The sequence below is a fragment of the Aphidius gifuensis genome, linkage group LG6 (assembly GCF_014905175.1).
Source record: "Aphidius gifuensis isolate YNYX2018 linkage group LG6, ASM1490517v1, whole genome shotgun sequence".
Taxonomy (NCBI): Eukaryota; Metazoa; Arthropoda; class Insecta; order Hymenoptera; family Braconidae; genus Aphidius; species Aphidius gifuensis.
The window spans coordinates 7355683-7382007 of NC_057793.1; the positions used below are offsets into that span (position 1 = coordinate 7355683).

Below are 26325 nucleotides of genomic sequence, written 5' to 3' on the forward strand. Positions count from 1 at the left end.
CTGAATTACTAAATGTCCCTATGATTTGATGTCAATTTCATATGATTGGTTAATTTTGTTGACATTTATTGTCATTGGCTATTAAATTTTTTATAATAAACAAATAAAACATTGTTTATGTTCTTCTATTTTTGTATTATTACTTCAGAATTTCAACATTGAGGTTGAATTACATTACAAAAAGTGTAAACACACCACTAAATTTGTGTATTTTTTTTTCTTTTTTTAATATTTATTAATTTATTTTGAGTTTAAAATGAGTGGTACTAAAAATACGTCATATTATAAAAATAATATTTATAATAAAAATATTAATAAACCATTTAAATTAAATAATTTATTTAATAAAATACAAATAAATGAATGGACATTTAGTTTGTCTCTTTTTTTGTTGTCATTGTCAATTGTTGTTGTCAAGGTTTCTCTGCTTTATGGTAAATATAAATTTTCAAATAAATAAACAATATTTATTTATCCTTGATTGAATTGTTTTAAATAATTTAAATTATTTTTTTTAGGTACTGGATTACCAAAAACAATAACAGTTATTAATTATGAAAAATTGACAAATATTTCAATGGCTGTATTTGATGATAATAATTTAATAAATAAATTAAATAAAACACATTTATATCATGATGTATTGTACAATAATGTTGTTGAATTAACTGATAATATTGGATGGTTGATAAAAGCTGGTCTAAGTGGTTTATCAGTTATGGGATTTACATGGTTTATTGTTTACAAAGACAGTTGTGTACCAGGTGTTAATCCACCATCACCATTCAGTCCATCAAAAAATAAAAATACGTAAGTCATTTTATCTATCATTTATGTTTGTATATATATTTTTCATTTTAATAATAAATATATTTTTATTATTTTATTTGAAGGCTTAATGATAATTCAAAAATACAAATGAATTATTTAGTTGGTGTCATCAATGGAGTACTCATTTTTATATACATGTGTCTTTAAAAATTCAAAAAGAAAAAAAGAAAAAATTAACCAGTGAAGATGAACAGTTTATACGAATATTTATAATTAATTTAATTACTTCATTACATTTAGGTATTTATCAATCATTAAATATAAACAATAACAAAATTTATTTTCTCTATAAAAATTAAATAATTTTATAGAAACAGTATTCATCTTCCACCTTACAGTACATGAATTTATTCATCAAGTATTATTATTTTTTTGTTTGTTTCAATCAAAATAATAGATATATTATAATTTATGTTGCTCAAAATAATCATTTATCATTTAATTAATTAATTTTCATATATTATTGTATTCTTTCTACTTAAAAATATGTATTTTTCTAATTAATATTTATTTCATACATTTCGTTATGAAAATGTATAATTAAAAATTAAAGAAAATGTCTGATAAATTCAGCTGGAAAAAAATAAGTGTAATATTTATTTGTTAATAAATAAATTTAATCATAAACTATAATGATTTTTGTATGTTTTTTTAATATGCAATTGAATTTTCTGGTTTAACAAGGTGATTATTTTACCATTTTAATTGCATTTGTGCCAATGGAAATTTTTGTGGCAATAAAACACTGGCCTTCAGCATGATTCAGCGATAATTGTTTGACGTTTTTTTTACATGCTAGTATGAGTGTTTTATCAAAGCAAAATATACAAATTTTTAATTTAAAAAAGTGAGTAGTTTATTGTATATAAATTCAAGGTTGTAATGAAGCTTACAAATTTTAAACTATTTTATTTGATTTTTAATTTATTTCATGAGAATTGTAGTGTTATATTTTTATTTTTAAATTCAATTTTTTATATTTTTCAACAGCTGTCACGTGTTTCTGGCTCTTGATCATACGACGACATAATTTTTTCCATAACTTCCCATAATTTTTCACGTGTTAAATCTTTACAAAGTACCTAAAATAATAAATATTTATTAGGTATTTATTTATGAATTAATAGAAATAATAACAACAACTTACATTGAACCATGGAAATTGATCACACTCGTCCATTAATGGTACAACAACACCATAAATTTGTAGAGTTAAATTAATACAAGCAATTGCAATAATATTTGGTGGATAATCAAGTACTGCTGATGAATGATGAAAGTCTTGTAACAATGCCATGCTTGTTTTAGCAACTGGATATTTTGACCATTCATCATCACCAAACCATGCTTGTAATGATCTCAAATAATGTACCATATACTAAAATAATAAGATAATTAAATTACTCACATCATGACAATACATTGATGATTTTATGATAAATTAAAAATATAACTATCAAATATTATTTGAGTTAGTATTTATAAATTGTAAATTAATCTTTTTAATTTATCAAAAACTATCATCATTATTAATTGAATAAATATTAAATATGATATTTACTCTGTGTGGATGATCAGGTGTAACTTCAAATTTTAATGTTCTTATTATTAACAATTCAGCTTGTATAATTGCATCACGTACACTCCAATATTGATCACCAAGTTCCATTGGTTGTGAACCACGATGAAGTGTATTTGATGATACATTCATTATATCACGTATTTTAATTAATTTATTATCATCTTTAATTTTACCAGCAAGGTATAAACATGTCGATGCTATTAACTGTAATGAAAATATCAAATTTAATCATTCAAATTATATTTATTTATTAATAATAAATGCACTTACGTATAAATCATAATTTTGTGGATTTATTTCACGAATAAAACGATGATAAAGTGTTGCTGCTGTTGAAATTGTCAATGGATTAGCTTCCAATTTAATACCTTGATTAAAAAAAATATATATTAATTAAGTATAATCATAAACTTTGAGCTAATAATTTTCTTACCACACTCAAAAATAAATCTTGCAACAGTAAAATCATCATTGAAATTTTTATAATCAATTGTAATACTTTTTTGTAAAGTACTTCTCATTTCACGTTGCATTGCCATTACGTCAATAACATCCTTCATTTTGGAGCTGTAATAACTAATTAATTAGTATTATCAACAATTAAGCTTTTAGAAAAAAAATATTAACATCAATAAATACTATTATTTTTATTTGTTTTTATTTATAAACATATAATGTTTGATATTTTGAGGTTATTATGCCAAAATTACCTCAATATTTCAGTTGTATTATTTATTGGTTCTAATATATTCATATTTTATATTGGACACATTAATATTAAAATTTTTTTTTTTATTAAATATATATTTTTAATTACACACCTGAGTGCAATTTTTGTTGACAGTCAATAAATTGATTTTATTTAATTAATGAATTATTTGATCTTCCCCTTTTTTTTTCAGTATTATTTGTTTACAATAAATAGATAAATAGAGAGAGACATAGAGAGAGAGAGAAAGAGAGAATAGTATCACGCTCTTAGCGGTGAAAAAATTAATTAACAAATTTTAAATTTTCCCGCTGCCAAGGTTCGACCGCCATTTTGTGTTCATGAGAGAAAAAAAAAAAACAAAAAAAAAAAAACAGTTGCTCGCGAATACTGAAAAGAGAGTTAAAAAATTTCTGCTCCAGTTTTAACTATTATTTCATATTAAATAATTAAAGTTTTAATTACAAATTTATATTAAAAATGTAGTGCTTTTCATGGTGAATCAATTGTTTAAATCAAAATTTATAATTAATAATTTTTTTTCATATTTAATTCATTGTTTTAAAAAAATTTTTAACGGAGTAATTTGTTGATTTTTTTGTTTTTTATTCTTATTAATTATTAGTTAACTTATGTTGTGTTTACATTGTGTTTGTTGAATAATTATTAATAAACTTTTTAAAAGTGATATTTATAAGAAAATTCAGACATTTCATTCATTTTCTCGAGAGAAGGATCTGGTTTTGCCAGTTGGCTTGTGTTTTTTTTCATCATTGAGTGAGTAAAAAAACAACAACAATATTATTATTATTATTTATTATTTAGTCTAAATAAAACAATAGTTTATACATTTACTTTATCAATAATAAACATTATATTCCATTGAATATAATTCTATTTAAATTACACATTAAAAAAAAAATGATATTTTTACACTTTACTGTGTTCTTGGATCCAATCATGATAATAATAAATTCGTGTGAATACATCTACAATAAAATGACCAATTAATTATTGTTTATTTACTAAAAAATATATTATTAGTTTACCTGGTCTACCCTTTGCACAAGGTTCACCATAAGAGACAATTCCAATTTGAACATTATCAGCAACAAGTGGACCACCTGAATCACCCTGTAAATAATTTTATAAAGTAATGATAAAAATCAACAAAAATTCTTTATATTTATTAGAAAATTAATTTACCATGCATGCACCTCCACCCATTTTTGTCAATGTACAAATTTCAGCATTAGTTATTGACCAAACTTGACGACAATGATATTGATCATCAAGTTGTAGTTGAATTTCTTGAAGTTGATCTGGTCTTGGTTTATTAGCCTGTTGATAATAATATCCATCAGTTTATAATTAGTTAGGTTTTTTTGAAATTATTTTCTTACATTGAGTCGACCCCAGCCAGTCAGGACAGCTGGATAACCAGCTTCATTGTAATTTTTACTTGTGATATTAATTGGCTGAACGAATTCATCAAATTTAATGTCACCAAGTGTCTTGACAAGTGCAAGATCACCTGTTCTATCATACTCGTTATAATCATTTATTATTATATTTTCAACTTTGTATATTTTACCTGGTTTTATCAATGAACTTGATCCAACCATTATTCTAAGATTGCTTGGCATTGCTCTGTAAAAATATACATTCAACATTATTTTTGTTACATAATTTTGATCGGGGAATTTTTTATTATTCTCATTACCCTTGAACACAGTGAGCAGCTGTTAGAATCCATTTATTGTTGATTATTGAACCACCACATTGATGATTACCGCGTGAATCTTGAAGTGATATTTGATAAGTATATTTTCCATCTGGTGCATCATGACCACCAACAATTTTTGAAGTTGGTAAAGCTATCAAACAAAAATAATAAATAATAAATTTAATAAAAAAGTTATTTATAATTATTAATGAATATTTAAAGTAACCATTTGTTATAACTGCAACACTCAACAGTAAAAAAAATCCTCTGCAATGCTTCATGATATAAAAATGTTCTACTGATTTTTTTTTCGGCAAGACGCTAGTTTTTATTTGGCCTGAAATAAATTGATTTTTCTAATCAATTATTTGTCGTTTGATAAAAATGATTAGCTAACTACGTGAGTAGATATTTTGTCTAGAGTTCAATGATCATCGTTCTCAAGTAAATCAGTAATCGAAAAAAAATAAAGTGGATCTGATAAAAATGATGAAAGATATTAATCAAAATATTTTATTAATTTTATTGGTAATAAATTCATTGAGATTATAAAAAATATCTTGATAAATCTTGGTGTCTCTATTTTAATGATAAAAATTCAACAAAAAAAATTAGCTTAGAGCTTAAACAATTTGATTCTCCTGAATGTTACTCATGATCCAATCCATGAAAGTCCAAACTCTGGTGTAAACCTTTTAGAAAAATATAGAAAAGAATTAATTGTCGACAATAAAATTAGATTGAAAAAATTATTTAAATCTTACGTCAGGGTATCCCAAAGCACATGGTTGAACAAATGAAGCTAGACCAACGACAACTTCATCAGAAGTAAGTGGACTACCTGAGTCACCCTGCATGTTTTATCATCATGAAAAAATTAAAATTAGATAAATTTACATTTTTTTATCAATAAAAATTAATTAAACTTACGTGACAAGCACCTTGACCAACTTTAGACATTCCACAAATGTGATGATTACTGACAATATCAAAATAAGACTGACATTTATTTGGTGAAATAATTAGTAAATCAAGTTCCTGAAGTTTATCTGGAGCTTTACCACCGTATTTTGTTGTTCCCCAACCAGTTACTTTACCTGGATAATCAACTTTATCAAAATCACTTGTTGGTAAATTAATCAAGTTAACTGTTGTTGAAAAATTTATTATTTTTGCTGTACGAATTAAACCAATGTCATATGCAAACACTGCACTATTGTATTTTTCATGAGCAATCAACAAATCAGTTTCATATTTTTGTCCACCTGAAGATAAACTATTTGTTCCAGCAACTACACTTACTGATGATTCTGATTTACTAAAAAAAAATTTATTATTAATAGTAAATTCATGATTATTTTATTGATGGTTATTTATTTATTTTTATTATTTACCCAATAATACAATGAGCTGCTGTTAGGACCCATTTTTTGCTGATAATTACACCACCACAAAAATGCTTGTTTAAATTTGATCTTAAAGATACTTGAAAAGGTCGTGAACCAATTGGAGCATCATTTCCACCAACAATTTTTGAAACTTCTCGTGCTTTTTAATAAAAATTAAATAATTTAGTTTACAAAATATTGTATTTTATATTTTTAAATAATATTTACCATTTGATAATAATGCAACACCAAAAAGTACAATTATTCCAATAATCTTCATATTTAAAATTATTATGAACATTTTGAAAGTAAAATCTTGGCTTTTATACTGAACAATAATCACATTTTTTTTGTGATTTGAGTCAGTACGATTGTTATCTCTCGAGAGAATTATCTTAATAATTTTTTTATGATAATAATTATTTGTTTTATTAATTTTTAATTATAAAAATTATCATTAATTGTTGTTTTTTAAATATTTTAAAAAATAGTTCAAATGATTGATATGAAAATTGGTAGTTGGGCTTTTTAGATTAAAAAAAAAACATAACAATTATATAAAGACAAATAATTAAAATTTATTTATTTTATTAAAATTAAAAATACAATTACAATTTCATGTTTTTTATGCTTGGTAATAAGGTACATTTGACGTTTTTTGATGATTAATTGGTACTAAAATTTTTCTAGTATCAATAAACACTATTTTGCTGAATGTTTGTTTGGATCCAGTCGATGAATGTCCATACACGAGTAAAAACATCTGAAAAATGCATAAATTAATTTTAAAAAATCTCTTAAAAAATGGTTTGTTTCCTTTTTTTTTATAAAATATTAATTTAAAAATTTAACAAACCTGGATAACCACGAGCACATGGTCTTCCAAATGAAACCAGACCAATCAATGTTCCATCAGATGTCAGTGGACCACCTGAATCACCCTGCAAAAAATATTTTAAAAAAAACATTTTAATTTTTTTTAATATTAACCAAACAAGTCAAAGTATAATATATATTTTTGTACTCACATGGCAAGCACCTTCACCAGTTTTAGTAAGAGTACAAATGTGATCAGTTGTCAGCATATTGTGAACAGTTTTACATTCATTTTGTGCAATAACAAGTAAATCAAGTTCTTGAAGTTTATCAGGTAATGAACTTCCCAAACTTGTTGATCCCCATCCTGACAATTTACATGGATAATTTTCTTTATCAAAATCACTTGTTGGTAAACTTATTGAACTAACTGTTTTGCTAAATTCAATATCAATTTTAACACGAATTAAACCAATGTCATTTGAAAATGCAGCACTGTTGTAATTTTTGTGAGCTATCAATAAATCTGTCTCGTATTTTGTACCACCTTGTGATAGACTATTTGTTCCAGTCACGACAAATACTGATGATGGTTTATCACTGTAATTTTCATATCAAAATATATTTAATTAAATAAATTGCCAATGTGACAATAATTATACTGGCTGAATAGAATTTTTAATTACCCAACAATACAATGAGCAGCTGTTAAAATCCAACGTTTATCAATAATAACACCACCACAAAAATGAGATCCACTTTTTGATCTCAATGACACTTGATAGGGATGGGAACCTTCGGATGCAACATTTCCTCCAACAACTCTTGGAATTTCTCGAGCTTAAATTAATTTAAATAATAAATTTTATTTTTACAAAATCAAAGAAAATATTAAATTAAATTTTTACCTGATATACTTGACAATGCAAGAATGCAAAATGTAATAATAATTGCTTGCATTTTAATTGACGCTAGACAACTGTATGACAATTTAAAATTAATTCACATCTTTTATATGAAAATTTATCTGTATGATGATTACAACAATAATGCACTTTGACGTCATAATTATAAGATCAAGATTAGCTGACAATCAATTGTAAATTATTATCAATGCATCTTTGAATTGTAAAAATATGAAAAATCACAATCAAACAAAAGAAATCTATATCATTTGCTAATAATTTTTCTTTTGATAATTTCTTTTTTTGAAAAATGATTGATTGATGTGGTCTAAATTATTTTATCTGATAACTATCAAGTGGTTTAAGATTATGATAAATGATTAAAATGATAATATTTCATTTGGGACATTTATTTGATTGTAAGTTTTTATTTTATCTGCACATAATCACATCTGCCATATTTCTTTTTCAAGTCATTGAAATATATATCTACATTTTTTGAACTGAATTAACTTATCAGATTTTATTTTCTTTTTGTTCTCGATGACATGCAAAAATAATTTATGATAGAGACATTTTTATATAATAATCACAACAAGTTTTTAAAATTTTCATTTGACAAGTGAGTGTCGTTGTTTAAACAATCTTTTTATTGAATTAATATTTTTTTCATTTTACATTATTATTTAATTCAATTATTATTTTTATTTTGTAAATACTTCCATTGTTTCATTGATCCAGTCTACGTAACTCCAAACTCGTGTGAAAACATCTGTAAATATTTTTTTGTTAATTATTTAGTATTTTAATAAGTATAAAAAAAGTTTTAAATAATAAAAAATACTTGCCTGGAATTCCTCTTGCACATGGTAGACCATAAGACACAATACCAATTAGAGTATTATCTGCTACCAATGGACCACCAGAATCACCCTGTTTATTTAAATTAAAACCACCAATAAATTACAAATTAATAAATTAAGTTTTTATAAGGTATAAATTTTTTAACAGTTACTTACATGACAAGCACCTTCACCACGTTTAGTTAAAGTGCAAATTGTTGTTTTTCTAGCAAACAAGTGTTTAAGTTTACACTTTAATTGTGAAACTGTTTTAAGTTGTATATGTTGAAGTTTATCCGGTACTTTTCCCCATGTCTTGAAACAAAATATATATTTTTATTTTATTTTTAAATAGTAATTTTAATTTAATATATTTTTTATACCTTTGTGGTACCCCATCCAATTAGTGTTACAGAATATTCAACCTGATAAAAATTATTAGTTGGTAGTGCAATTGGTTTAACATTTTCATTGTACTCAATATCAGTGGTTAAACGAATAAGACCAATGTCATTTTTAATAAATGTCATTGAAAAACTTTCATGCCATTGTAAAAAATCACTTTTATAAATTTTTCCACCTTCTTTTAGTGATGTTACACCAGCGACAATATTAAAATCAAATGGTGATTGACTAGAATAATAATAAAAAATATAAAAATAATCATATTTATGTTATTTGTTAATTTAAAATTTTATTTTTATGATAATAATACCCTTTGACACAATGAGCTGCTGTTAAAATCCATTTGCTATTAATTATACTACCACCACAAAAATGTGATAATGATTTTTGGATCGAAACTATAAATGGATATTGTCCTTTTTGTGCATCACTTCCACCAACGATTCTTGGAGCATTATCTTGGCCTTGTGTTTTTTTTTTCAAAGTAAAAAAATATATATTATTATTAATTATTATGTATGCTTTGATTAAATTAAATTCACAAACCATTAGCTTGAATCACAATAGCAAGAAAAAATATCAAAAATAAATTCATGTCGTTGACCTTATGTCTTAACTGTTAAATAATTCTTTGTCTTCACTCTTTTATATCAAATCAATAAAAAAAAAAATTTTTGTTTTTGATATATTTTTTTATCTCGCTGATAATTAAAAGATAAACTTACATATAATACATTTATTTTTTTGTCTATGAAAAAGAACAAAAAAAAAAAAAAAAAGATAACAAATTACGTGATTTTTTAATCAGTTATGATTAGCTTTTGTCATGCACATTTAATTTATATTTAATTATTGCAAATAAAACCATCAAAAATTGATAGTTTTTTATAAAAAAAAATACATAATTTTATATTGAGATATTTATTAGAAGATGAGAGGATTTCATGAGCAATTTGAGGGAAAAAAATAAATAAATTATTAAAAAATTAAAATTGATTATATCAAAAATATTTTATTATTATATGATAACAATAATTAAATAATTAATTGAGAGATTTAAAAACAAAACAAAAATTTCTAGATGATCAATATTTTGCCTGAGAGTTTTCCATCATTAATGCCTCGATACTTTTATTTTATTTTTTTTTAAAAATAAAATTCTATCTACAAAATTTCTGGCTTTTGACATTGATCTCTATTTAGAAATTAAAAATCTTCAAGCATACTTTAATAATTAATAAAAAAAAAAAAGGTACATGCTCGCTTTAACATTTAAAAAACCTTGGGAAGCACCATGGCTAGATTTATTTTTTTTAAATTGTTTTATTATTATGTAAAAATTATTGAATAATTATTTAAATGAATTTTCTGCCAATTTTTTTCTTATCTTTTTGAAGAATTCATTGGTCAACCTGTCGATTTTCCTAATTATTCAAAAATTATTAACTAAATTTAATATTTATCTATAAATCTTGATTATTTACAAAATTACAGTGTAATGTGTTAGTTGACATTGTTCCCTCTGGCTTTTTTAAAAAAACTTTTTCATTATATTATTAACAAAAATATATATTTAAATATAAAAAATATAGTTTCAATTTTTTTCTTACACAAAGAAAAATAATTGAAAAAAAAAAAAATGGAGCATTGACATCACGTCTACATGTGTCTTTTTAATAAATATTTTTTAGTCTTTCGACTCTGATGCTCGGTCAAGAGTCAATTGTTGTTTTTTTTTTTTTTCTTCTTTTTTTCATTTAAATGCTGTAAAATTTGTTTTATTTAAAAAAAAAAAAACATTTTTTTAAATATCATTTTACAATTAAACTATCACTTATAAGTAATTGGTTTTTTTTTTTTCTATTTTAATTTTTTTTGCTATGAGTATCGAGGGATGTATTTTAATTATAAAAAAAATTTTATTAATTAATATCAGTGAATTGCATTATCAATGATTGGTAGTGGTGGTGTTATAGCTGGTAAATGATCACCACATGTTGGAAAATTTGGTGGTATTGGTGGTAAATCAGCGTGTGTTCCAACGTGTAAAATTAAATTCATTCCAATAACTATGTGGAACAAAAAATGACAATGGAAAAGCCAATAACCTGTGAACAAAAAAAATATATAAATTATTAATATAACTTCTAGTTAATTATAATTAAATAACAGGTTATTTTAATGATAATTTTACCTGGATTATCAGCTCTAAATCTTAGTACAACATATCCATTATTTGGCACAGCAATTGTATCTTTTGCTGGTGGTAAATTAAATTCTCTATGTAATAATCCACGTCTATCAAGATCAAGTGCATGTTTTAAATTAATTTTTTTAACATTTTTATCTGGTGAACGTCCCATACCAACAACATTAAATGCATAACCATGTAAATGAAATGGATGTGATAAATTTGGTTGTTGTACTTCATCAACAATAACAACTTCAACAATAGCATTATGTGGTATATCAACTTTATGTGTACACATACAATTATCACCACAATCAGCTGGACGATTATCACCATTACAAAATTGTTCTGGTGGTATATCATTTATTTGTGATAATGGTGGTGCTGGTGGAAATGTAAATGATATTTCATCAACAAGTGATATAACATGATCACCAGTTGGTGCAACTAAGAAACGATTATATGTATTTGGTTGAAATACTTCTTCTGGACGATAAAATAAAAATCTAAATGGTAAAAATATTTTAACATCTGGACGTTCTTGTAATATTCCTGCATCAATATGTTTTGCATTTTTTAATTGATTTATACAAATAGCATCTTCTCGTGGCATATTACATATTGCATCTAATGGATTTAGAACCTATATAAATAAATTAATAAATTAATTGGTATAATTATTTAATTAGATAATTTTTTTTCGTAAATTTAAACTTACAATTCCTTGTGGTAAACCAAGATCATATGTTGGTGCTTGTGTTGTTGGTTGAAATGGTCCTCTAGCATATCTCAATACAGCTAATTGATGTGCTCTTTTAATACCACATTCACCAAGACCTCTTAGCTGTATCCAATATGCACCAACTGGTTGATCAGCATTTATAATAAAATCATATCTTTCACCAGAAAATGATATAACTGTATTAATTTGTACTGGATGTACTGGTTCACCATCAGCAGCAATAAGTGTTAAACCATGTCCTTGAAATGTAATTTGTGCTGGACAAACAGTTGCAAATGCATTTATAAGACGAAAACGATAACGACGTCCAGCAGTTACTGTAAATACTTCTAATGGTGTATTTGTCATAAAACCAGTATTTGGATCACGAAATTGTCCTTTTCCATTGATTAATACTGTTTCTGGATCTTGTCCAGTATTAACAGCAAGTCTACCTGGATATCTTTCAGCAGCATCTTCATGCATCCAATCACTTATTAATACAACATGTGTTGTTAAATCATAATCATATAAATTACTATTTGGATCTTTATTTGGTGGTTGACGTACAATAACACTTCCATAAAGACCATCAATTTTTTGTAAACCAGTATGTGAATGCCAAAAATGTGTACCAGAATTACCAGCTGTCCATTGATATCTAATTAAATTATTAAATTAATTAATGGATTAATTAATTGATTGATTAATTAATTTTAAATTTCATTTACCTAAATGTATTTCCTTCTTGTATTGGACATTGTGTTACATATGGTACACCATCATAATATTGTGAACCTTTTTGAAATATTCCATGCCAATGAATACTAACTTCACTACCAGCAATATGATTTTCAACATCAACAACAACTTTATCACCTTCACAAACTTGTATACTTGGTCCTGGTACCATTCTATTTGCTGTTAATATACCTCTTTCAACACCATCAGCTAAAACACATTGACAATGACTCCATACTGTATTTGTTGCATTTGGTGTACAAACTTGACAAGCTCTAAAAAATTATTAATATATAAATTTCATTATTTTTGTTATTAAACAATTTTTTTTTTTTTAAAATACTTACGCTCCAAGAACAGTATAGTGTTCAAGTGTAAAATGATAATAACATATTCTTGGTGGTTCACCATCACGACATGCACGTGCACATTCATCTGGTGCTGATAAAGATGGATTTCTACGTAATTCAGCAGTTGCACGTTCACTATAATCTAGTGGACGTGTACGTGGTGGTCGTACTGTTGAACCTCTACTACCAAGATTATCAATACCTCCAAAACCACTTTGAAATAAATCAGGATGTGTTTGTACAAGATTTGATGATGTAAAAAAATTTTGTGAATCATCTGTTGATAATATATTTCCACTTTTAATTGATGGATTCCAAAATGATGATGCTCCTGTTTGATCATTTATTTCTGAAAATAAAAAAAAAATACGAAAAATTGTTATAAAAATAATAATAATAATTTAAATAAATAAATGAATTTATTTAGACTTGTCGGAAATGTCTGAGAACTTGAAAACGATGAGATTTTTTTTTCTATCAGCTCAATTAAATACCAAGAAAATTCCGTAATGAAAAATGACTGAATAAAAATATTTCTATAATTATTTCAAGAAAGAAAAAAACCAGTTTCAATCGAGAGTAAATTTATAGAATGAATGAATCAGAAAATAATAAATAAATAAATTATTATATATAGAAAAAAAAGATGCTTAAATTATTGCTGAAGAATGTGGAAAGACCTATTCTCTTTTTGCTATTTTAAAAATATAATAAATGTAATGTTAATAATATAAAAAATGATAAATGAGGTTGCTAGTTAAAAGTTGATATTTATCGTCATGAATACAACAACTAATACATATTTAATAAATAAATATAAATACATTGACTGTATAGAAATGTTTGAGTGTTATAAGTTTGTGTCGTAATATGAGATCGTGATCTCGCGATTGCACTGATCATGTCGTGAAGAAAAAAAATATAAAATAATAGATATTATTATAATGATAATGATATTATTCAGGTGTAATAGGTACTTGTGAACATTCTAGTTTTATTTTAATGGTAAAAAATATATAATTAGTAATTAAAATTCTCATTATCACCCACTATACCTAAATACGTTCGAGTAATTAATTAATTAATTAAATGGTTAATATAAATTACACACACACATGTGGTTAATTGAATTTAAGTTTTTTTTTTAATAAATTTTTAAACTTTAATAAACCAATTAATTATTTTTATTTATTTATTTATTTTTTGTCTTTTAAAAATATTGATATCGAAATTGTTTATCAATATCTGACATTGATATTTATATTTTTTTTTTTTCTTTTGTAAATTTTACTGTTGAGAGGTGATGGAAAGACAATTAATTTTACTTTTTTTTTTTTTGCTATTCTACTTTCTGAATATTATTAATCATTTCACTCAAATATTTGGCTGAATAAAAGATTCAAGTGTTCGATATTTTAGACCAATGAAAAAAGCTACAGTCATTAATTTACTTCAACAAAAAAAATTATGAATAAAATCATCATTATTGGCAGTATATTTGGTACTTTTAAAAGTATAATTACTAAGCTGTAATAATTTAAATTCAAAAATTAGGCTATTGAAGATGAAATGAGAAAAAAAAAAAAAAAGGATTTTAACTTTCTGATTTTTAAACGAATTGATTAAATTAAATATTTTTAACTATAAGAATAAATAAATAGATTATTATTGTAAATTTAAAGTTGAATATATTTATGAACAAAAAATATTTATAAAATATAAAATTAATATTGTTGTTTATTACTTTGGGTTTTTTTGATGATGAATTTTAATCACCAATTCTTTCGGGGTAAACATTAAACTAGGTCAGATTGTGATTTATAAAAATCATCATCTTTCTATGCTGTTTCAAAAAATAAAAAAAAAACAAATAGTTAATTGCTTTGTTTTTTCGTGAAAAAATTATTTTCTATTCAGGTTACTGACAAATATTATTTTCAGTCGTTTTATCAATCTGCTTTTGAGAACAACAGCTTATTCATTAATCATGAATATTTTAATTATTTTTTGTGTTTTATTGTCTGGCTTCTACTGTATTCAGGTATACAGAAATTTTTTAATTTTTTTAATTTTATAATTATTTTAATTATTAATTTTTTCAATTTTTTTTTCTATTTTAACCAGGCTAATACTCAAGTTGAATTACAAAAACAAAAAGACTTGAGATCAAAAGTTTTAAATATTAGTGTTGCAGTTTATGAAACCAAAAAAAATTTAACAGATTTGAATTTAAAATATTCTAATAATGCTAATGATCTAATACAAAAAATTGAAAAAAATGTCAATACACCATTCAAATATATCTGTTACAATGACTCCCTAATGACAAAAGAAAAAACAAAAATTAATAATGAAATTAAAAAATGTTTTGATAATAAAAACATTGACTTAGTAGAAAAACATATATATGAAATTTACAAGGTTTGTTTAAAACTTTTCTGATAAATAAAACTAAAATAACTTAGACTTAATAATTTTTTTTTTTTTTAACAGATGATCAGTACAACATTAACAGAAATTGATTATTATCAAAAATCATGTCAATCTGAAAGATTAATTGATCATTGTGTTTATGCAAAATTAGAAAAAATTAACAACGAATTAATTAGTGACATGAATAAAAAAATAAATAGCATTTATACAGAAGTAAATGGTCCATTAAAAATCGAAATAACAAAATGTTGCAATACTGCTATCACTATTTTCACTGACGAATTAAAAAAAATTCAAAACGATTTTGATAAATGCACAAAAATTTATACAAAAACTATGCATTAATTTTCCTTTTTTTTTTCTTTCAACAAACTAATTAAATTACAAAATAACTTTTCTTAATATAATTTTTATCTCATTATTTAAAATGAATATTTATCAATGTAAAAAAATATATTTCTAATTTTATATTAACATTTTATCAATAATAAAAATTGCATATGCATAAAAGTTTCTCCGTAAATTTATATATCTTTTTTTTCAATCTAAAAAAAAAATCATTCAACAAGTATATAAATTTTTAAAAAATTTTCTGTTCATGAAATCTAACATGGCAGATGTTCTGTGAGTTTCTAATACAACTTGAAGAAGTAATTTCTTTTATTTATTTTTTCTTGATTGTGTAATTCAACGATTTCACTAAAGTGCATTTGTTGGTGAATGGTGTGATGATTTAGTAATCGTAAACTTGGCCTTGTCTTTTTTCTCATCTTTTAAATATCACGTATATATTTTTCATTGAATAATAAATTAATTTAAATAATTATTCTTCCATTTAATCTATATATAAATAATAAATTCAACAAGTTGTCATTCAACACTCTTGTTTGATAAATTTAAATTTTTTTTTGAATAAATTTACGACAATTCAATCATCAATGAACTTGAACTTGTTTGTCGTGCTTCAAGTGAATGACACTTTAAAAATAATAATAAAATTTATATTTAATAATAGTGACTGGTCATGAATTATTATTATTAATAGACGACCTCGAGACTGTATAGGACCTCACTAAGCATCATACTTGTGTTGGTCAAGGTCGTTAAACTAACGGCAGATTATTTTTCCCTGAAGATCTCTGTTATTATATTATTTTTTAAAATCCATTATACAAAGTAAATATAAATTTCTTTTAATTCGAAAATTATAATCTACCTGTTTTTTAAATAATTAATTTAAAATTTAATAGCAAAAAGAGTTTATTCATTTTTTTTTTTATTTTTCATACATTTATGTTAACAAAAAAAAACAAATAATTGCCAAAAATTTCACCGTCAATAATTGAGACTTTATTTAGCTTGGAGGTTTTTTTTTATATTTTTTTTTCGCTTTTTTTTTTTTGGTGAGAATAATGCGGTATTTTTATAGAAACAAAAAATAACCTGGGCGTGACGAGAAGGAAGTTAAAAATAAGAAAAAAATAAAATTTTTTTTTGATTGAGAATAAATTTGCTTGTCCGTGAGACGTGGTAATAACAGAGATTTCACGGTGTCTTGTAGACACCAGTCAGTATATTCTTTTGTAACGATAAAAAATTTAAAAAAGAAAAAAAAAACCAGCACGAGTAAGCCTGGAATCAATATGTTATATTTCAACATGATTAAAATATATTTTCATTGGAAAGTGGAAGAAATTAGATCAAAAAAATATCATAATAATTTTCATAGATAATTGTTTGAGTCATTTTTTATTCTATCTCAGTCTATGAATCATCAGTTTTTATTCTCAAAGTGTTTCAACTGATTGAATTTGTTATTAATCACAAAAAAAAAATTTATATATATTTTGTAACAATGTCTTTTGATTGTATTAATAAAAAAAAAAAAAAAAATCCTATTAATTTAAATTTCTATTTCATCATTGCTTTGCTTCATAACTATTTTCTAAATTTATTTTGTTGAACAATAAATATAAACAATATCAATCAATATTCTATCCAATCTAAAATTGTCTAAAATTTATAAACTGACATTTTATAAATTTTTTTCCTGCAAATTAAATTCATTGGTATTTTTTTTTTTTTGCGTTTTAAAGTTTATGATATAATATCAATTATTTTGTAAATGCAATGAAAATTATTAGGATAAATAAATATTGGTATAGCATGTGTATTGACGCTGAGAAAATAAATGATTGCCCATGAGCAATAAAAATGACCCAACTTTTTTAAATGCCCGAGGCATAATCATCAACTTTGCTGAATTGTGAATCAGTGAATTTATAAAATTTAACTTTTTTTTTCCTCATTCAGTTTAATAAAGATATCATTGATATATATTTAATGATTTTTTTAAAAAACAAATTTTGTAGCTCGTTTTAAATGATACATCATGTCTGATAAATTTAAAATAATAATTCATCAGACATTTAAAATAAATGGCGCAGAAAGCGTGTCATGATTTTTCATAGTCATCGTATTATTATTCACTACATTAAATTAATAATAAGAAAATTTATTTAAAAAATTAAAAAAAAATAAACATAAAGATACATGATATGTATATTTATTTAATTTTAATTTGTATAATTATTTTACACGCATGTATTTTCTATTTTTTTATTTTTTTTCTTTTATTTACTTTCCTTGAATTTTCAATCCGTAATTTGTCAATAGACAATTTTTTTTTTCCACGTCATGTGTATCTGATTAACAGAGAAAATTTCACTAAAAACTTTTCATTTTTCGATGAATATTTCGATAGCGAAAGTAGATTAGTTTCACTTGATCAAAAAAAGAATTTCGATTATTTATTTTTACATTAATTATTATTATCAGATAATTATCTAGACTTTAATTGTATATAATTTTTTTTATATGATAATTAAAGATGATATAAAACAATTGTAAATGAGGTTGATGGTATATTTATAAATTTAAGTATATAACAAAAATAAAATGAATAAATAAAATGAATAAATATACAGTAGATTGACCTCTCTTTTAAAATTCTCTGAAACAAGTTTTAACATTAACAAATATATACAGCTGATTATATTTTTTATTTATTTATTTTATTATTATTTTATTATTGTGATTGTGTGTTAATATATTTCGGTTATGTCAAGTGCATATTTTAACATGAACGGCCAAGTTCGAGGCTCTTGACAAGTAACACTTTATACTCTTTTTTTTTCGTAACATACAATTTAAAGGCTTCTTGAGTTACGTCAAAACTCATTTAATATGCGTATAGGTGTCGAAAAAAAGGTAAAAAAAATTATTCCTTTATTCATCCATTCATTGAATTAATATTTTATTTTTTATTTTTGACTTTGGCCCGTGCCTCTCGTGAAATACAAGTGGGAGGAACTTGATTTAAACGTTCGTTGCATGAATACTAATCGATTGCTGTTCAATGTTTTTTTTTTATTTAAAATTATTATTATTATCTTGATTGCAATTTTAAATTGATATTTAAAAATATTAATTAACTGTATTATTCATGTGTAATTTATTTTATTAACCAGAAATAAAATTGATAAAATAGTTTTTATGTTTTTTTTTTTTTGGATATAATAAAAAGTGAATTAATGTCTTTATTATATCGTTGATTTATATTTGTTTTTCTTGTTTATTTTTCAGGTCATTATTTTCTCGCTCACCTGGTGATGTTTGTCCTCATAATAAGGATATTCTTCAAATGAAAAAAAAAAAGGTAAATATGTTCTTTAAATTAATCACATCATCCAAAGTAAAAAAAAAAAAAAGTGTTAAATTATTTTTTATCATTTATGGTACATTTTTTTTATTGACACTTTAATTTATTTATTCGGGGAAAAAATACTTGTAGAACCAATAACGTCAATTTAACATCAAAAATTTGTTTTTTTTGAATATATATTTTTTGGCTTTTAATGATATATTATTCTTGTTTATATTTGTGGTCAAATAAATGGCACACAGGTATGTTATGTCCTCATATCATGACACGTGCAAGTTGTGTAGATCATGAAGAAGAAAGCGGATGCGCTGGTTTAGCTGTGTGCTTATGATTAAATAAAACATTAAATGAAAAAAGAAAATAATATAACGTTGAGAAAAACACTCTCAGTAACATCTTTTTTATTTTAAACAGATAACGTATCAAGTTTTCACTGATTTTACAAGTTTCACTGGAATGCAACTTCCTCATTTTTTTTTTGTTTGTTTTTTTAAGAAAAAAATTTATTTGCGGTGAAAATATACGTGTTTTCATAACAACTTTTCATACAATTAATCACAAATTTAACCTTACACATAAAATATTATTAATATTAAAATATTCCATGTCAAAATTGTGTTAGAAATTTTTAAAATTAATTATTATTTGTGTTTCGAGTTTTTTTTTTTTTTTTTGTGAATGTTTTTCTCTTCTAATAGTTTTAAATTTAATTATGATGATTTCGTTGACAAATGATGCTTTTAATTAGTTGTTGAGAACGATTGTTTTCCTTATATGTCGTGCAAATTCCAACAAACCAACTAATTTTACTTTCGGAACAAAAGAAAGTCATGAAAATTACAAACATTCTTTGGAAAAAAAAATTTTTTTTTTCTTTTTTTCTTCATATATACCTTATTCAGAATACTTTGCATTGTATCTGTATTTTTTTTTCTCACTTATTCTCATTGAAAACAATACATAATGAATTTTAGTCATATTTATTTATTTTTTTTTTTTGAAAATTCAAAGAAAATAATACTGTCAATGTAAAATAGCCATAATTAAAAAAAAAAATTATATTGGATGTAAATTATAGTAATAACTTTATTGATGAATAATAATTTTTATTTTTCCCCTTGACGGAAATAATATATAAATAATAGAAAATTATTCAAAGAAATTTATTTACTACGCACCATAATATTTTATTTGTATTATAAATCCCATAAAAATCGAAAGTAGGTGCAAACGTATATGTAGGTCAGTTAAAATAGACTTACTTTGATAAATTAAAAAAAAAAAAAAAAATTTAAAATACAACATAAATTGGTCTAGCCTCATTGATCATGTGCATAAAGTAACCATAATTTTCTATATTTATGGCTCGCATGTATCGTTAAGAATCGTAAAATTTTATACAAAATTTAACTTTAATATTATTTTTTCTACTTAAACTATATTCTTTCAAGTCGTTTTTTTTAAAATACCTGACTCTTTTTTTGCTTGATATTGTATTTTTTTTTATTGCAACAACTAATGTCTTGATTAAGACATTTTTATAAAAAATAAAAAAAAGTGTGATAGTAGATAATTATCTGTATTTATTTGTAAATAATTTATCTAATTGAAAGATTAATTTTAAAATCAATTAGACGAGTTATTTTTTGAATTTGAGAATAATAAATTATTGCACATTTGTGCAGGCATCATCATCATCAACATCATCATCAACTTCAACATCAGTTATTGTTGATTGATAAATATGCAATTCATTGTTGACAGGTGATAATTTTAAATCCATTTGGATGTCGATATTCTTGACAATCAGCCCTGTATCATTGACGTCAAAAAGGTACCTCAAGTTGTTAACCTCTAGGCAATAATCTTGTTTCTATCAGCTGGCTAAATTTCACTCTTTTTATTTCGTGATTCAACATCACGAAGACCTCTTCAGGCGTCTCGACCTAAATCTCGACCTCTTTACACTGCTAATCCCGTTTTTTTTTTTTTTTTTTTCTCCTCAAATTCTCAAACTTTTTATATTTTTTATCTCTCTGGCTTCTTTTTTATTATTCTTTTTGTTTCTCTAAATGAATTTTTCATTTCACGAATCATCTGAAACGACATGTGTTTTATGGTGAACCCGTTATCAAAAAAACAAGATTAAAAAACAAAAAAACTTTATTTTATTTTTAAATTTCATTATCGTGAGAATACATTCAAAATTTTGAAAGTTATTAATCTCTTTTTTTTTTCTGCTAATTTATATTTGAAAGTAAATCTAATTGTTGCAGTCTAGTTTTTTTTTTTTATAAATTAATCTATTATACAAGCATAATATGACTTTTATTTATTATTTTTTGTTTTTTTAATTAATCATATAAAAAAAAAGAGTGAGTTTTTTTTTCAAAATTTTTTTTACTTTTATTTGGCTTGTAGGCCACCACAATCGGTTGAATTAACACCATGGAAGTAAAACTACTGGGCCACAGTAACTTCACGCTCGCTGATTTTCTTTCTACGAAATAAAACTGTAAGATTTTGCGGGAAAAAAAAAAGGTAAAAAAAAAAAAAAGAAACGTTCATGAAAGAGAAATTATACTGACGAATGATATCCACAATAGTTAGTCCAAAAAAAAAAAATAGTAATTAATCATTTATTTTTTTTATAAAACGGTATTTAAAAATTATAAAAAAAAACCTTTTTTTTTCTATTTTTCCATTACTGATATTTTTGTTGGTTTTTTTTTAACTCGTTAAAATTATTTTACAATAAAAATATACCCTAGTTAATTTGTCATAACAATAATTGAACAACCAATTTAAAAAATTTATAAAAAACTAAAAAATAATAATAATATTTTTAAATAAAATAAAAAAACTTACCCTTTTTTCTCTTGGTGCTGGAATTTGTTCTCGTGGCACTTGATAGTCCAAGAACCCCAACGACACACAATATCTCAATAAACTTCATTTTTAATAATTTAAATATTCATTCAATCAATTAACAAAAAAAACAAAATAATAGATACATAAATAAACATGAATTATTTAAAATGATAAATTTTCTTTTTCATAAATTTAAAAATAACTTTTAATGGTTTTAAAAAAAAAAAATTTATAAATAAAACAAATGTTGCGGCTCAGTCACTGTCTCGTCCGCAACTGGCTTGACTTAGACTTAAAGCCACTAGGTATACTGTCACTTTTACCTACGTACATGAAATACAAAAAAAAAATATAAATAAAAATTAAAAAAAAAAAAATTATCCACCTCGTCGTGGCCTACGCTTTATAATCCTGTATTCATCACTGTTTAATCACAATTAATTTTTTTTTTTTATGATTATTAATTAAAGTTTTAGTTTTTTTTTTGCTTCTTTTTTTTTGAATTACACGATTTACTCTAGGCTGAGTGCTATGAAGAAGGTGCTCGAGGACTCGAGATGGATGTCAGTATGGCACACCTATTTAATACCTATCGGTCTACCTTCGGCTAACCAATACCATTGACTCCTGCCCCAATTTATACTGGGGTCCAATGATACAACAGTTACATTCGCATTCACCTCCATTTACAAATATATTTAATTTTTTTTTTATTAATAATATTTTATGGAGGTGGATCGAGATATTAATTTATACAAATAATAATTATTAAAATTGTTTTTAATTATTTCAATTAGTTATTAAATATTATTTTTATAATTTAATTGTTGATATTTTAAAAGGGGATGAAATTATAATCTGACAGCTTTTAAATGACATGTTTGATTGAGGAAAGTAGGTGTTTGTTTTTGGTTTTTTTTTTGAGCTAATTATTAGCAATTTAGAAAATATTTATTCATTTTTTTTCTGTGCTATTTTATTTGACATTTTATTGGATTTTAATTGACAATATTTAAAATAATTTATGAAGTAAGTGTTGATTAGAAATGGAAAGATAGTTATTAATGAATTTTTAAAATTTTTTTTTGATGTGATGATATAGTTTACAGTCGAGAAATTCTAGTTTAATTAAAATATTAATATTTAAAATAATAAAAATTGAAATTTTAAAATCATTTATAATTTTACTTTCATTAGAAAAAAATTATTCCACATATTATTTATGCGTAAAGAGGGAAAGTTGAGGGAAGTTGATTTTAGATTAAAAAATATAATAAATAAAAATATTTGAAAAATTGCACAAATAAAAAAAAGGTGTGAATAAATCTCTGGGATTTTTAAAAAACCATAGATTGAATTGTATTATTTTATGAAAGTAAAAAGCAAAAAAAAAAAAAAAATAAAACATTTACACATACGCGGTTCTCTAAGAAACATAGGTGAAAAAAAAAAAAAATTAAAAACTAAAATTAAAAAACACGTGTAAATTTAATGTTTAAAAAAAAGATAAAATAAATAAAAAAAAACAAAGCATTAAAAATTGATAATTTGAGAGATAAAAAAAATTTTTTTTTAAAGCTTTAAAATATGTACAATCAAAAGGAAAAAGAAGCACGTGTGCTACGTGACTTTTTTCATTAGATTGCCTTTCCTTTTTACGCCTTGAAAATTCTACATACACACTGTATACGCATTTCAAAATATAATCAATGTACATTTATATTTACTTGATTTTAAAATTATTAATAATATTTCTAAAAATTATATATCAATTTATATTAAACCAATATTTTATTTTACACTTCACACTTCACCTTGGCAATGAATGTGCCTACCAAAGTGCCCCATCTTTTTTATTAATCATTTTTTTTTCACCACAAAATTATTATTTTCACGAATCATTTCGTATACATCGCGAAATCACCTTTCTCTAGTCTACATTATTACTATTATTATTATTTTAACACTTGTCAGTGCATTAACTCTCTCATTGTTTTTTTTATTTTATGTGAATACATTATCTTCTTTTATTAATATTCATCGTCCAACAAATTAATAATCCATCATCATCATTTATTTTTCAATAGTTTTTTTCTCTTTCAGCTCGATTAGCTAAATATATTTCCAATTATTTAAGTATATATATATTATTATTAAACATTCTGTCATCTCATTATCGAGATATTTTAATTATATATAATTTTTACTATATAAATATTTTTTTTTCATTCAAGTATATATATAAATTGTAATAAATTTATATCCGGTATTGTCAATCATCATCATCATCATCATGTTTTATGTGTATTATTTATAGAAAGAAAATTTATAAAATAAAAAAATAGCTTTACCATATAACTATACAAAGTAAAAATGACATGTGGATAATATTTATGATTATTTGTTGGTGTATCTTGAATCAAGTTAAATGTTACGAATACAAGAAGAAACTAAAGCTAGTCGTTAGATTCGCCTGGTGAATAACCGCGATCACTCAGATATAAAAAAAATATAAGGACGCTTATCCGGCATTTTAATGTCCACATAATAAATATAAAATAATAAAAATATAAATATATATATACTATATTTATATTTGCACACATTTATCATTACAAAATAACACCTACATTTTTTATCTTTCAAATAATAAAATTGCATTGACTTTGAAAACTGCACACATTGTTTCGTATATATACATAAAAAATTTAATTATTTTACAAAAAAATATTTCACTCTATCGTTGCATTAAAAAAAAATATATTCATATTTACAAATTATTATTTCAAAAGCATACACGTGTAATTAACTTGCAAACATATTATTAAATAACAAAATTTGCTTCACCTTAAAAAATGTGTCAGTTTAAAAATGTAACTTACATACTCAAAAAAATATTTAAAAAAAAAAAAATTAATAATTTATTTAACATTATTATGTTATTTTTATTTAATATAAAAAAATTTTTTTTTTTCTTTATAATATAAGAGTGAAATGGACTTGGCACGCGACGCATTCTATGTCCTAGTTTTATCATTTAAATATTTGCCTTTCCAGTTTGTTGCAGTTCAATGTCTTTTCTATATAAAATATATATTTATTATAATTTTAATTAATTTATTTATTTATTCCCACGCATTGTGTATTCATCTTATATCATTTTGATGATTTTTTTTTTGTCATATTTTTGCTGTGAATGCAAAAATGCAATATAATATTTCGTGAATCTTGATGACATATTTATTTGTCAATTTCCATGTACTCATAATATGAGAATTAAATAATTAGGTATTCAACTTGTTGAATAATAATTTATTTAAAATATATACACAAGCTAAAAATGGTGATTCTCACATGCAACATAATATTATAATTTTTTTATCGTGGTCCATAATTAATTACTTAACATCAATTATTATTCTGTATTATAGAATTCTAAATATCTTTCATTAACGTATTTTTTTTTTCAAATAAATTTATTACACACATTTAAAATAAGTTATCCATAAAATAATTATTTTAAAATTATTTTTTCTTAATCATTTAACATTACTTTTAACATATTTTTTAAATAAACAATATTTAAAATTGTTATTCATTGCAGTATGATTATTTAACTTGTTGAAAAAATAAATTTTTAAATAATTTATTATAATAATTTTATTATTTATCAAATAATTTAGCTTGAAGGAATTTTTTACGATGATTTTACAGTATTGTTCCGTTTGATTGAATCTCTAGAATATAAGTAAATGCCCCAGGTGAATGTTTTTCGTTTGTTGATCAGTCGATCGACTTGTTGTTCGTGGGTGAATACGAGGTGCGGTGACTTGTATGCATGCTGTTTTTTCTTTTTTTTTTTTTTATTTATATTATGTAATAATCAACGAGGCAAAACTAGCGAAAACACTGATAAAATAAATGACAAATTTTTTTCTATAAAATGATATATATTTATGTATATAAAATATATATTTATTTCCATTTTTTTTTTTTTATTTGTCGAAGCTTTATAGTAAAAAGAAAAAAAAAAAAAAATCGAAAGCGTATTTGGATAGTAACAAAGAACATTCACCTTGAGCCTTATTCG

The 26325-nt window shown here is 23.5% G+C and overlaps 5 protein-coding genes across 8 annotated transcripts; 1 reads left to right on the top strand and 4 right to left on the bottom strand.

The window, feature by feature from the left end:
- The first annotated feature begins 67 nt into the window (after positions 1-67).
- LOC122859202 lies at positions 68-1734 on the top strand. The gene is made up of 3 exons (XM_044162625.1): positions 68-434; positions 519-810; positions 894-1734. Exons 1-3 carry the CDS (start codon positions 257-259, stop codon positions 976-978), a joined length of 555 nt encoding a protein of 184 aa, XP_044018560.1. The 5' UTR covers positions 68-256; the 3' UTR covers positions 979-1734.
- A 1-nt stretch (position 1735) lies between these two features.
- LOC122859196 (cyclin-Q) lies at positions 1736-3346 on the bottom strand. 4 transcript variants are annotated; one of them, XM_044162616.1, is made up of 6 exons: positions 3235-3346; positions 2847-2989; positions 2684-2781; positions 2393-2617; positions 1979-2209; positions 1736-1913 (listed from the first exon to the last, which is right to left on the bottom strand). In XM_044162616.1, the coding sequence occupies exons 2-6, from the start codon at positions 2971-2973 to the stop codon at positions 1815-1817; spliced, it is 780 nt and encodes a 259-aa protein (XP_044018551.1). In that variant the 5' UTR covers positions 2974-2989; positions 3235-3346; the 3' UTR covers positions 1736-1814. The 4 variants fall into 4 exon arrangements, with proteins under 4 accessions (XP_044018551.1, XP_044018550.1, XP_044018549.1 ...); XM_044162615.1 differs by having other exon boundaries at positions 2847-2980; positions 3235-3345; XM_044162614.1 differs by having other exon boundaries at positions 2847-2980; positions 3124-3343.
- Positions 3347-4026: 680 nt separating this feature from the next.
- LOC122859740 (mite allergen Der f 3-like) lies at positions 4027-6545 on the bottom strand. The gene is made up of 10 exons (XM_044163423.1): positions 6465-6545; positions 6243-6396; positions 5779-6166; positions 5613-5699; positions 5501-5540; positions 4846-4999; positions 4526-4772; positions 4329-4463; positions 4172-4256; positions 4027-4111 (listed from the first exon to the last, which is right to left on the bottom strand). Exons 1-10 carry the CDS (start codon positions 6535-6537, stop codon positions 4053-4055), a joined length of 1422 nt encoding a protein of 473 aa, XP_044019358.1. The 5' UTR covers positions 6538-6545; the 3' UTR covers positions 4027-4052.
- Positions 6546-6897: 352 nt separating this feature from the next.
- On the bottom strand, positions 6898-9844 carry LOC122859741 (serine protease 27-like). Its single transcript, XM_044163424.1, has 11 exons — positions 9751-9844; positions 9515-9668; positions 9183-9432; positions 8977-9114; positions 8806-8890; positions 8677-8729; positions 8011-8023; positions 7739-7892; positions 7265-7652; positions 7093-7177; positions 6898-6999 (listed from the first exon to the last, which is right to left on the bottom strand). The coding sequence occupies exons 1-11, from the start codon at positions 9797-9799 to the stop codon at positions 6929-6931; spliced, it is 1440 nt and encodes a 479-aa protein (XP_044019359.1). The 5' UTR covers positions 9800-9844; the 3' UTR covers positions 6898-6928.
- A 509-nt stretch (positions 9845-10353) lies between these two features.
- Positions 10354-22814, bottom strand: LOC122859158 (laccase-2-like). Its single transcript, XM_044162555.1, has 6 exons — positions 22233-22814; positions 13205-13556; positions 12848-13132; positions 12114-12777; positions 11399-12038; positions 10354-11312 (listed from the first exon to the last, which is right to left on the bottom strand). Exons 1-6 carry the CDS (start codon positions 22318-22320, stop codon positions 11137-11139), a joined length of 2205 nt encoding a protein of 734 aa, XP_044018490.1. The 5' UTR covers positions 22321-22814; the 3' UTR covers positions 10354-11136.
- Between the last annotated feature and the right edge of the window lie 3511 nt (positions 22815-26325).

Excerpts from the sequence above, each read along its gene's own strand:
- LOC122859741 (XM_044163424.1), bottom strand. The coding sequence starts at position 9,799 with ATGAATTTATTTTTGATATTTTTTCTTGCTATTGTGATTCAAGCTAAT. Across the intron at positions 9,115-9,182 it reads TTGGATGGGGTACCACAAAG|ACATGGGGAAAAGTACCGGA; the intron begins GTATAAAAAATA and ends TTTTGTTTCAAG. Across the intron at positions 7,000-7,092 it reads ATGTGCTCGTGGTTATCCAG|ATGTTTTTACTCGTGTATGG; the intron begins GTTTGTTAAATT and ends TGCATTTTTCAG.
- LOC122859202 (XM_044162625.1), top strand. The coding sequence starts at position 257 with ATGAGTGGTACTAAAAATACGTCATATTATAAAAATAATATTTATAAT. Across the intron at positions 435-518 it reads CAAGGTTTCTCTGCTTTATG|GTACTGGATTACCAAAAACA; the intron begins GTAAATATAAAT and ends TATTTTTTTTAG. Across the intron at positions 811-893 it reads CCATCAAAAAATAAAAATAC|GCTTAATGATAATTCAAAAA; the intron begins GTAAGTCATTTT and ends TTTTATTTGAAG.
- LOC122859196 (XM_044162613.1), bottom strand. The coding sequence starts at position 3,167 with ATGAATATATTAGAACCAATAAATAATACAACTGAAATATTGAG. Across the intron at positions 2,618-2,683 it reads CACAAAATTATGATTTATAC|TTAATAGCATCGACATGTTT; the intron begins GTAAGTGCATTT and ends TTTTCATTACAG. Across the intron at positions 2,210-2,392 it reads CACCTGATCATCCACACAGA|TATATGGTACATTATTTGAG; the intron begins GTAAATATCATA and ends TTATTATTTTAG.
- LOC122859740 (XM_044163423.1), bottom strand. The coding sequence starts at position 6,537 with ATGTTCATAATAATTTTAAATATGAAGATTATTGGAATAATTGTACTT. Across the intron at positions 6,397-6,464 it reads TGTTGCATTATTATCAAATG|CACGAGAAGTTTCAAAAATT; the intron begins GTAAATATTATT and ends TTTATTAAAAAG. Across the intron at positions 5,000-5,500 it reads TTTCATGGATTGGATCATGA|CTTTACCAACTTCAAAAATT; the intron begins GTAACATTCAGG and ends TTTGTTTGATAG.
- LOC122859158 (XM_044162555.1), bottom strand. The coding sequence starts at position 22,320 with ATGAAGTTTATTGAGATATTGTGTGTCGTTGGGGTTCTTGGACTATCA. Across the intron at positions 13,133-13,204 it reads CACTATACTGTTCTTGGAGC|AGCTTGTCAAGTTTGTACAC; the intron begins GTAAGTATTTTA and ends ATAATTTTTTAG. Across the intron at positions 12,039-12,113 it reads TTGGTTTACCACAAGGAATT|GTTCTAAATCCATTAGATGC; the intron begins GTAAGTTTAAAT and ends TTATTTATATAG.